The following is an 11,602-nucleotide window of genomic DNA, read 5'->3' as shown; positions in this document are numbered from 1 at the left end:
AGCCCGGTGTTAGCCCGGTGTTAGCCCGGTGTTAGCCCGGTGTTAGCCCGGTGTTAGCCCGGTGTTAGCCCGGTGTTAGCCCGGTGTTAGCCCGGTGTTAGCCCGGTGAATCCCGGCGGGGCGGGGCGGGGCCCGGAAGGGCGGGCGGCAGGAAGGAAGGAAGGAGGGAGGAAGGAAGGAGGGAGGGAAGGGGCGGGCGTGGCGCGGCGGCAACATGGTGAACACCAGGCGTGCGGCGGCGGCGCGGCGCCGGGAGCAGGGGCCGCGGGCCCGGGCGGGCGGCAGCCCCTCAGAGCCCGGGCCCGATCCCCCCGGTGCGGCGGAGGTGAGCGCAGCCGGGGCGGGCGGGCGCGGGGCCGCCATCGCCACGCGGCCTGGCCGGGCGGGGGAGCCCCCGCCGGTACCGCGGGGCCGGGGCGGCGGCAGCGGCAGCAGTGGCGGTGACAGTGGCGGTGCGCCCGCACTGCCCGTGCCGCATCCCTGCGGGATGGCGGGCGGCCGCCGTAGGGCCTGAAGCCATTTAGCGTTGCGAGTTAAAGGTATACTTCTGTCCCTTTGCATTACAGATATTTTAGCATCTCTGTGTTACTTACAATAACTTTTAGCAGATTATATCTAGAATTGCGGTTGCTGTGAGGCTAGCTTGTTCCTAAAGCTGCTAAAATTGGTGTTGGAAACCATTTTGGGGCACATTCTGACAGTCGCTAGTCTTCAGTGTTTTATAGAGGAACAAATAATTGAATATTTCTGAACATTGCTTCTGCATTTGCTTCCCATGGCAGCTTGCCAGGACTTTTTAGAATTAGAAAATATTTGTATGTTTCTTCGCCTGCCTTGACCAAAAGACAGCAGACAGATAAGCAAGGGATGGTTTGTTCACACTTCTTACACATGGATAAGACTACGTAGAGACATGTAATATGTCGTCAGTATGAGCAGATTTGTTTAAAAGAATTCTTAGTGATTTTTATAGCATCCTTTTTATAGAGTTATTTTATGTGTCAATAGCATACCTTTTTTTACTTCTTTTCTAGGTGGGATCTCCTGAAATTAGTACTCCTGTTAGTAGGAGGATGACTAAAAGAAGAACTAAATCAGTTCATAAGCCAGAGGTGATTCAAGAATCTCAGTTTGAAGAGCTGGAACATGCAGAAACAAAGTCAGATGTCAGTGATAGCTTTGAGATGCAGGTTACTAGGAATGAGAACACAATTGTTCATTCAGCACAATCAGTTGTGGAACCTCAAGTTGATGGGGATGTGTCAGAAACAGAATCAAACTGCTCTTCTGTGTCTGGTCTCCAGACACCTTTGTTTGTAAGAGTAACACGAAGACGACAAATTGTAATTCCTTATCAACCAGATTCTGCTGACAAAAGAAGACATGACAGTACAGTTTTTGTAAATAAGTTAAGCAGGATTCTGGTTGAAGATAATATCTCTGAAGCTGAGTCTTGTTCCTCTACTGTTTCTGGTGTCCAGATGCCTAGTGTTACCAGAACTACAAGAAGCAGGCAAAGCAAAAAGAAATTACAGCCAAATAGAGTTTGTGAAGCTCAGAGCGAAGATACTTCTGATGCAGAATCATGTTGCCTAAGTTCTCATATGGAACCATCTGTCACTAGCAAACGAGTTACTAGGAGCATGCAAATGAAATCACAAGCAAAAATTACTAAGCAGAGTGGGGAAAAAGATGGATTTGTTTCAGAAGATGAGAATTTAATTGAGGACACTGTTAAATCTGAGCCCGTAATAATTTCTGATTCTAGACCTGCAGAACTTATCTCTGACACAGAAGATGCTTCCACTGTTATTGAGAGTAATAAAGAACCCACTTCACCTAAAAGCAAGCATTCTTCCAAATCTGCTAATACAACCCAGAGTCCAGATGCAAAAGAAGATGTTTTAAATGATGTGACACCCAGCAGTCTTACAAAAATGAAACAAATTGACACTAAATCACCTGTGAAAAAAACAGTAAAAAACTCACAGTCTGTTGACGTAGAGCATTCAGAAGCAGCATGTGGCCAAATACAGGAAGATCACAGTAAAATACTTGAGAGGGAAGGGAAACTAGAACAAATAGATATTTCTTTGACTGAGTACACGAGTCCCAAGCAATTTCTAGAATCCCAAGAGCAAATAACACCAAATGAAAGTAAAAGAATTTCAGAATGCAAAAGAGCAGATAATGAGGCAGATGCACAGCAGTCTTTCACACATTCTGATAAATCAAGGAGTAAGCAAACTAGTGCAGTGAGCAGTCTGCCAAAGGACATAGCTGTTGCTCAGAGAACTGATAGCATCCATAAAAGCAGGGTGCTTGACAGTGGTGAAGACCAAACAGAGGTGTTCCACAGCAGTGAAAGATCAAGCAGTGGTAATGATTCTGTTGCATTGTTTCTGAGCAACAGTGAAAGTGATGAATCTGAAAAGAGTGATGTGGCAGACATAGATACAGTTGATGAGAATCTGTGTTATAAAAAGTCAGATGAGAGGACTCCTTCCCTCAACGAATCTTTAAAAAAAAGTTCACTGCATGTTGAAGGTCTTTTTGTAATTGATACTGAGCCTGGCATGAGTTCCAGCCAAAAGTATTATCTAGATGAGGTAGACCGAGACAGTGATGCTGAAAGTAAGCATGAAGAAAATGAAAAAGGTGAAGAATCAGATTTGGAAGAGGCTGAAGAAGAATTGATAGATGAAGATGAAAAAGATGAAGATGATGATTTATTGAAAAATAAGACTGATGTGTAAGTATATTTCTGGGAATAATAAAGAATCTGCATTTTGTTCAAGAATATGGATAGGATATGTACATTAAATGCTAAATGATGCAGAATAAATGAAGGAGTATTCTCATCACATAAGTCATTTTGGTGTTGAAAACAGGGTTGCATGTATTATAAAATACAAATATAGTCCACAAATTGAGGGTTTCAAGTTTTTTTTCAGTTTTGTACGTAGCAGGAACAGAATTCTGAAATTTTTTCACATCTGGAGGCCTTGTATGTGTTCAGCTTAAAAATCAAAATGTTAAACTGGTGAGGCCGACTCAATTGTGTATTTAGGTCACAGTTTTCCTAATTGTGGGGTTTGGGTTTTGTTTGTTGTTTTTTGGGGGTTTTTTTGGAATGTAAGTAACAAAAAGTCCAGTGAATTCCTTACACATTGCCTAATTAGATCATGCTTTTTAATCGTAAACTGTTGCATATAATTTTGTGCATCAGTTCTTGCTGTGCTGTGGATGGTCACACTTCAAGGGAAACCAGCCTAGCTTAGAGTCAGTATAATTTGGGTGGGGTGGTACTTCCTGACTCTTGTAGTCCAACTGCTGCTAAAATCCCTTTGTATGCTTCATATGTTTAAAGCATAATACTCTTGTTTAGGTTGGATAAGTAAGTCTTAATCTTCTTTTGATTAGAAAGATGGGGTTGGCTTTCTGGGCTGTGAGTGCACATTGCCAGCTCATGTCCAGCCTCTCATCCACCAGCACCCTGGAGTCCTCCTCGGGAGGGCTGCTCTCTCTCTTCATCCCCCAGCCCGTACTGACACCAGGGGTTGGCCCGACCCAGGGGCAGCACCTCGCACTTGGTCTTGTTAAACCTCGTAAGATTCCTGGAGCCACCCTCCTGAGCTTGTCCAAGTCCCTCTGGATTGCATCCCATCCTTCAAGTGTGTAAACTACACCACTCAGCTTGGTGTCATTGCAAATTTGCTGAGGGTGCACTCGATCCTTTGTCTGTGTCATTAATGAAGGTATTAAATCATGCTGGTCCCAATATGGACTCCTGAGGGACACCACTTGTCACTGATGTCCATTGGGACTATGAGCCATTGACCACTACCCTCTGGATGCAACCATCTAACCACTTTCTTATCCAAGTTTAATAATTTTGTTCCTAGTATGGTTATACAGACAAGGACTTGAACATTCCTACAATGAATTCTAGTTTCTTCATTCTTCTCACTAAGAGTTGACACTATTTTTACCACCCATATGTTTGTGGGTTTGTTTTTTTTCTTCAGCTAGCAAGCTTCTCATTGTTAAGAAGGATGCTGGTCATGAGTTCTTTTGGCAAGGCTAAGCAAATTTAAGAATTCAATTTTACAGAGTATATTAATATATAAGAATGCAGCATTACAGTTAATATGAAAGATTGTGGAAGTGATTTCACTGGTATTTTTCAATAATAAAATCTCACTTCATATAATGGCATGAATCCCCCTCATCTTCTGTCACTTCTAAATTAAATATTCCAGATACCAAAAATCATTGCAGAACTGAACCTAAATTGGAAGAATAAGAAAAATATGGTTTTTGTTTATCTTTCTCAGAGGGCAATAGAAGGTTTAGCTGCATGCATGTTACAATATTCTAATAATTAACTATTTCTCTTTTAGTTTACATCTTTCCAGCAGCATAGACCCTGGTTTGAATATCAAGAAGCTTGGAGGTTTATATATTAGTTTTGATGCAAAAAAGCAGAAGCCTAGATCGAGTGTAACTGAACATCTGAAGGAGAAGAAGAAAGATCAGGTAATATGTTTACAATTATTCAGTTACTTATGACTACAGTAACGCAACAATGTTAATAAGGTTGGTTTGTTTGCTTTTAAAGAAGTATCGTTTCTGTGGTTTGCTGAGAACTTCCATTCTTTTTGGCCAAAGTGTGAATTCACATTTTAATGGTAAAAATTTAAATATACATGGCACTTCAGAAACTGAAAACAAGTGCAATTTCCAGCGTTACCTTGTAAAATAAACCAAAGTTGATTATACCTGCAGTTTTGCCTAATGGTACGTGAGCTGAAGGTCTTCTGACAAGATATTTAGATCGTTGACAGAAGAATTCCAGTAAATAAACGTCTATACTCTCCCTAGTATGGAATTAGCCATTTTATTTCAAAAGCACCCTTTGAGATAAAGGGAATATGTTATTTTTATTGAGACTGTTTTCTTTGGCTTATCCATGATAGCCCTCTTTATTCCAGAGCTTTTGCTGTCTCACTACTTCCAGAGCAAGCCAACTGCTTTCTGTTGTTGGCCAGGATTCTGTTTTGAAGATCTGTACTGCATTTTTTGTGGATCAGAGCAGCTGAAGTATTGCATTAAAATGCTTGTTTAGATTCCATATGATTCCTTTAGTAAGTTCTGTAAATATAGTTAAGCAGTAAAATTTGTATCCATGAAGTAACTGTTCTAATGTTGAAAAAAATCCTTACAGCTCTTGCAGAAGAGTATAATAACTCCAGACTTTGAAAAAAAGGAATGTGTCCCACCCTTCAGGGAATCACTTCACCAGCTAAAGAAACAACGCAGGGTAAGTGAAGAGCTGATTAATGCCTGAAATAACAAAACAGGCTGTGGTAGAAAGCCTTGTGCTGGGACTGTGTGCATATACTTCCTCACTGGAAGTGAAGTGATGAACTTCAATTTAGTGTCTTCGAGCTGTCCTGTGAAAAGCTGTCCTTTTAGTCACCAGGACAGTGAAGTGACAGATGATATGCTCAGATGGTACAAATCTGTCATTGGTGCAGTGCTGATGACCTTCTTTGTAAGGGCCATAACGTACACATTTTAAATGTACGTATTTATATTCTAAATGCTTTATCCATCTTTTGTAGGAAAGAGTTCCCTCTTCTGCCCCATCCTAGTTCCTGAATGCAAATTCATTTTTCTTGGTATTGCATCCTAGGCAGAGCGAGAGAAAACAACAGGTGACGGCTGGTTTGGTATGAAAGCCCCAGAAATCACAAGTGAACTGAAAAATGATCTTAAAGTTTTGAAGATGAGAGCTTCACTGGACCCCAAGCATTTTTATAAGAAGAATGATAGAGATGGTCTGCCCAAATACTTCCAGGTAAGGAAGCAGCAGAAGGTGGCATTGTACTGCTGAAGTTTTGAACAGCTCTTTAAGAATGCCTACTTTGTAGGTATCCTCTATGTTGATTTAATTTCGTATCTTAATTATTAAACCATTTTGGTTACTTTGCTGCAGTTTGCCACTGTTAATCTCTGTATTACATATGTGTATATGCTGGGGTTTTTTTAGTTTTGGCTGATCTCATAGTAGTGAACAGATATCTGACTGAATCCGTATTCTGAACCATCAGAGGACTAGATTTTCACTGCTTTTTTTTTAAGTATTAGCCTTTTTAAACAAGCATGTGGAAAGTAATTGGCATTTATTTTCTTACTAGCTAATACAGTTTGAATGGAGACACCTACCTTTGTGATCAGCTGAAATTTCTGCTGCTGTACTTGTCAAGTGGTTTGCATAAAGAAATTAAGCAGAAACTACAGAAATAGGCTTGCAGCAACTTTGAATAGTTCATGTGCATGAGGAAATGTTTTCATTTCTCAAAATATTACCATTTCACTCTAAAGCATGGGGGGGTGTTTTATGTTTTGAAGTTAGAAAACTTAGATGCAAGTTTTCCACATAATTAGGTCTGTGCAGGTCTGTTTTCGCTGCATGAAACATGTACTCCATGTATCTCTACTCCTGACATGAACTGCTTGGAACAATGTGATGCATTTCAGGATGAAGCCCTTGTATTAAATTAACTGCTCTGTAGTCATCCAGCAAAAACACCACAATGACAGAGACAGAAAAGAGTTGAGGTGGTCATAAGGGTTTCCTTTCCCTTATATTTAAAATGTTTAAAAATTAAGAACTGGATTTTATTTATGAATAAAAGCATTGATACAGCAGTCCAGCATTGAAAACTACAGTCTTAAAGCTCAGGCTCTCCTCTCTGCACCATGCAATGAGACCAAAAGTGAATGCATACAAAACATGACAATTATTTTGGTACTTTGCACTTTTGTTAAGCTGCTGTCATTCTGATCTGCTCTGTTCTGATCTGTCTTTACACTTGGTGCTGAGGATTTAAAAAAACAAACAAAAAAAGCAAAATAATAAACATCTTGCTGTACAGTGAGAATGTTTTCATTTTTGTTTTTAGGTTGGAACTGTGGTTGATTCTCCCATAGACTTTTACCATAGTCGAATCCCTAAGAAACAAAGGAAGAGAACAATTGTTGAAGAGCTGCTTGCGGATTCTGAGTTTAGAAGGTATTTAAAAATAGTTTTGTAACTTTAATATCTCATGTAAGGGAGGAGTATTTTTAACCATATAACTTTTTTTTTGTTTTATTCAGCTTGTATGGTGGTTTTCTTATACTTCAAAGAAAAATTTTTAATCTTTTAGCATTTCAATAACACTGCCATTTAGAAGGCCTAAGGGATGGGATAATTAGACTGAGATAAAACACGTTATCTTCATAAAAGGGTTTTATCCAACTTGGGTTATCGCTATTGGCAGCCACTCTTAAAGACTGATTTTTTTTTTCTTGGCATAATTGACAGAAAAGAGCAGACTGTAATTCTGTGAATGTTGATATTATTTCATTTTATAAATATATCAGTCTGCCACCTGTCATGGGAATCAAAATTGTGATAGAAGACTTACTTATGATTGGATTAATTAATGTCTGCATAACCTGCAGTTTTTGGAGTAGATCCTTTAGTTGATCCATTTTGATATTGGTTATTACATGATGTTAATCTGCGCTTCTCTTTTCACATAATGACGTTTTCTTTGAAGTAGTGCATGATTTGGGATTATAATGTTAATTTTGTGTGACTTGTAAATTAACTATATAACATTGGGAAGGCAAGTTAGTATAGCTCTTTCTTAACTAGTTTTCTGGCTTGACCTGATTTGTAAGGTATTTATTAGAAGGCGTTTTTAAACATTATTATATTTGAAATTTGATCAGTTAATTTATGTTGTGGTTAATTAAGGACTTTAACCAGACACTTCAGCATTAGTGCAGATATTTGTCAGATTTCAGTGTCCCATTTAGAAGCCTCAGTACTGCTCAGTGCACAGTGTCTGTGGTAGCAATCGGTGCAGGTACATAAGAATCTGTATTAGAGGGGGTAGCAACTCATACTCAGTAAGTATATCCTGTTAATTGTTTAGTGTTTATCTTATGTCAGTTTTCAGTCTTGAGTAGAGTGAGGTTTATTATCTTGAGTTTGCTGAGAAGGCAGTATAAAAGTGAGTATAATTTGCTCACAGTGTTGTCAAAATTGATGGGTCTTCCCCTTATGAGCAGTAGCAATGTTTCAGCAAACTGTCCAAAATGGGGTTGCTTGTGCAATGAAGAACCCCCTACCAAAATTAATGATTCTTCAATCCAATTTACTTCCAAAACAAATTTACCTGCATTTACCATTGATCCAGTGTTGATTTCCCTTTACCTATGCATAAGTGTATAAAATCAAAGAAATTTGATACAGAAAACAGAGAGAAATCAGTTTGGCAAATTACGTGGATAGAGTACTTTCCATGTTATCTTTTCCTGAACTTTGGTTTACTATGCTTAAAAATTATCTATTTTGTTCAGATATAATAAAAAGAAGTATCAGGAGATCATGAGTGAAAAAGCAGCTTTTGCAGCAGGGAAGAGGAATCGGAAGAAGAAGAAATTTCACAATTAAGAATTGAAGAAAAATACCAAGCTGGAACAACTTATAAAACTTTTTACAGAATGCTTTGGTTGTGGTGGTTTTTTCCTTTTTTAAGATTGCAGGTCATGTGCAAATTGAGGTTTAGGGAAATTCTTGCAGTGAGAATTTGGTAGGGAGGTTTATCAAATTATCAGGTATCTAAATATAAATTAATTTAGGTTTTAAAATTAATTCTATTTAAATTAATGTTTATGTAAAATTATATTTATATGAAAACATATTGTTATATCTGAGTAAAAAATCCAGCTTCGCAGATTGTGGTCTTCTCAGGCTTCAGTCTTTATATAATTAATTCGTAAATTCAATTTAAAGTTGTATGTGTAATTCACCTTGGCACATGCTGTGTGCCAGAACAAATTTTTCCATGTCTCATCAAAGGCACTGCTGGCCAACATTGTAATAGAAGGTACTGAAAAATAGTTTGGTTGTGAAGGGTTTATTTCAACACTGACCATAATAGGATTGAGAATGACCCAGAATTCAGTGCCTACACATATATTTTTATATTTAAGTGTGTATTATAATATAGATTATATATATAATTTATAAATAAATTTAAATAAGATACAAATTACCTATTGTTTAAGAAATAATATAAATAAGTAATATTTATATATAAAATTTTAACAGTCATATGTTGTTTTATTACTTTTTACCATTTGATACTTGTCTAATCTTTTTGAAAATAACTTGACATTGGCATCCCTTACGTAGGGTGTGGTGTGCAGGTTGTGGCTGGTAGCTGCCCTGGCACAGTTCTGCAGGTAAAGGAATAGAGTGAGTCTGCAAGGCCTCTGCTACCATTATGGAGCCAGAGATGTCATGGGCTCAGTTCCCCTTTAGTGCTGAGTCACAGCCTTTTGTGATTGTCAGAACTGTTGTGGCGTTTAGTCGAGTTTTAATTACCTGGTTATTTTATTGTTGTTACATTTAGTGTAACTCAGTTACTCCCCTAAGGTAGCAAAAAGGATGGATAATAGAAGAAATAAAACTGGCACTACATTGTCTTAGGTGGATTGGGTGACAAGGATTTAGAAGTGATTATCAGAGGACCAGTGGTGTTGATTGTTTTCTTATCACATGAACACTGAATTTTAGAGGTTCCAGATCTTAAGCAAGAAGCGCTTAATTATGCTTTTGACCAATGTTTAACCATCAAGTTTTCTACTGAGAATGAGAGGTTGTTTTTTTAAGGATTAGCTATTTGTGCTGAAAGGAGCATCATGATATATATTGACCACCAAGTGAAGCTTGAAAGAAATTTTCCCCTGATCCTTTGGTGTGTTTTAAATCATTCCAAAGTTGAACATAATGTTTTACTACCAGAAACAGACAAGAATCTGGAGTCCTTAAAAAGTCTTCACTGCCTGGAGATGAACAGTGTCAAAGTAAAGTGAATTCATTGGGAAGTATCAAGCACGTACAAGTAAAACCACCTGTCTCCAGGTCTTAGTTAACATACAGATGCTAGTCTAATGCAGCTATATGTATTCTATTATCTTGATTCCCTGTAAATGATAAAAAGCCAGTAAAAACAACTATCAGTGTCTTGTTCTCTGGCTGACATTGAAGCACAAAAAAGTATTGCTGAACACTGAGAAGAAAACAAGGCACCACAGTAGCTGTCATTCTGTTCCATCCTGGGGTGTTCAAGTGCAACTTTGGAAAAGCAGTGTATGACTGAAAGACCTTAAAAGAGAAATACAAGCTGTGGTGTTAAACAGCAAGCAACAACTTGGGGTCTGTTGCTCAAGGTGCTCAGTAGGTAGTTACAGAAGTTACTTCATGTGCAGCAGAGCTAGTGAGGGATTTGGTTTATGTTCTATATCCTTTTCCTTCCTTTGATTCTTCTAATACCTTCAGTTTTGTTACTCTGTGCCCAGCAAGTGCCCATGTTCTGTGCAAATGAGGTGAGATGTGCTGGACCGTTTCCAGGGCTGCAGGGTAGTACTTGCAGGTTGTGTTGGCTGGCTTGCCCGTCACCTATGGCCTGCTCTCATGTTCAGCCTCTGTCAGTTCAGGCACTAGATACAGCATCTTTTCTTAAGCACCAACTTTCATAAAAGCACAGACAGGTAGTATTTGAAATTGATATAAGGCTTAAGGTGCTGGAGAGAGAGTAAAAACAAAACGCACCATGTGATTGCCTAGGCTTATCAGGTTTCTCTGAAAACACAAAAAACATTTGTGAAGCTTTGCGTATCAATTGCAAGTAATATTTTAATGGCTGTCAGACATATTTGTGTTAATCTGTAATTCTGCCTTTATTGACTTAAACCATTACTAACAAGAAATTTCCCTGAGATGAAAGGACAGTAGGTAGTGTGTTGGGTTTTTTACATATGCACCTATTGCTGTTTGGGATGTCTCTGGAATATTTTATACAGACGGTATTAATTCCTTCCTCCTGTTTCTTTATGATCCCCTTGGTTTTATTAGTATTTCTTTTTCGCCTTGGGTCAGAGATTATCCAGTGGTTGTACAGCCCAGGGAGTTCACAGTCCATCCTTAGAGATGAACCAAAAGACTATGGTAGGGATCGGGCTGATGGTGGCTGAGATGTTGCTGGTGTGGTGCCACTAGTAGGCATGATTTGTGAATAGAAGTAAAACAGTTCTTTTTTTCCTGTCATGCTCTCATTGTTCACACTTCCTCTTTTTTCCTTCTTTGGGGTCTTTAACCTCTCTGCAATCAATTTAGTTTCATTAAAACTGAAGGTATCTTCTTATCATTGCTATTTTCCATATGGTAAAACTATTCTTATCTCTTCACTTTTAAGTCCTTTCTTCATCACAGGGGCCTGCCAAGGTAAGTCATATTGAAACTTGGAATCCTGCCATAGCCGAATTCGGAAGGGACCATGAGAGCTTGTCCTGCCCAGCCTCCTGCTCAAAGCAGAGTTAGACCAGGGCTTTCTACAGTCAGGTCTTGAAAACCTACAGGGATGTAGACTTCCCAGCTCCCAGAGCTCCATGGACTTTCCTCATGGAAAAAAAAAATTCTTCATATCCAGTCAGATAGAAGGATTATTACTGATTGTTGTACTGCTTCATGGCC

General features: G+C 38.8%; 1 protein-coding gene across 2 annotated transcripts; it reads left to right on the top strand.

The window, feature by feature from the left end:
* The first annotated feature begins 267 nt into the window (after positions 1 to 267).
* DNTTIP2 (deoxynucleotidyltransferase terminal interacting protein 2) lies at positions 268 to 8,566 on the top strand. Of its 2 annotated transcripts, none has more exons than XM_027694183.1 (7): positions 268 to 325; positions 1,035 to 2,752; positions 4,404 to 4,539; positions 5,228 to 5,323; positions 5,699 to 5,863; positions 6,972 to 7,081; positions 8,422 to 8,566. In XM_027694183.1, the coding sequence occupies exons 2-7, from the start codon at positions 1,074 to 1,076 to the stop codon at positions 8,513 to 8,515; spliced, it is 2,280 nt and encodes a 759-aa protein (XP_027549984.1). In that variant the 5' UTR covers positions 268 to 325; positions 1,035 to 1,073; the 3' UTR covers positions 8,516 to 8,566. The 2 variants fall into 2 exon arrangements, with proteins under 2 accessions (XP_027549984.1, XP_027549985.1); XM_027694184.1 differs by lacking the exon at positions 268 to 325 and adding an exon at positions 518 to 539.
* Positions 8,567 to 11,602: the final 3,036 nt, after the last annotated feature.

Source organism: Neopelma chrysocephalum, unplaced genomic scaffold (genome assembly GCF_003984885.1).
Source record: "Neopelma chrysocephalum unplaced genomic scaffold, ASM398488v2 Primary Assembly neopelma1_97, whole genome shotgun sequence".
NCBI lineage: Eukaryota > Metazoa > Chordata > Aves > Passeriformes > Pipridae > Neopelma > Neopelma chrysocephalum.
The sequence above is the reverse complement of the archived record's forward strand: the minus strand, read 5'-3'. Positions and strand labels throughout refer to the sequence as shown.

Excerpts from the sequence above, each read along its gene's own strand:
- DNTTIP2 (XM_027694183.1), top strand. The coding sequence starts at position 1,074 with ATGACTAAAAGAAGAACTAAATCAGTTCATAAGCCAGAGGTGATTCAA. Across the intron at positions 5,324-5,698 it reads AGCTAAAGAAACAACGCAGG|GCAGAGCGAGAGAAAACAAC; the intron begins GTAAGTGAAGAG and ends ATTGCATCCTAG. Across the intron at positions 7,082-8,421 it reads GCGGATTCTGAGTTTAGAAG|ATATAATAAAAAGAAGTATC; the intron begins GTATTTAAAAAT and ends TATTTTGTTCAG.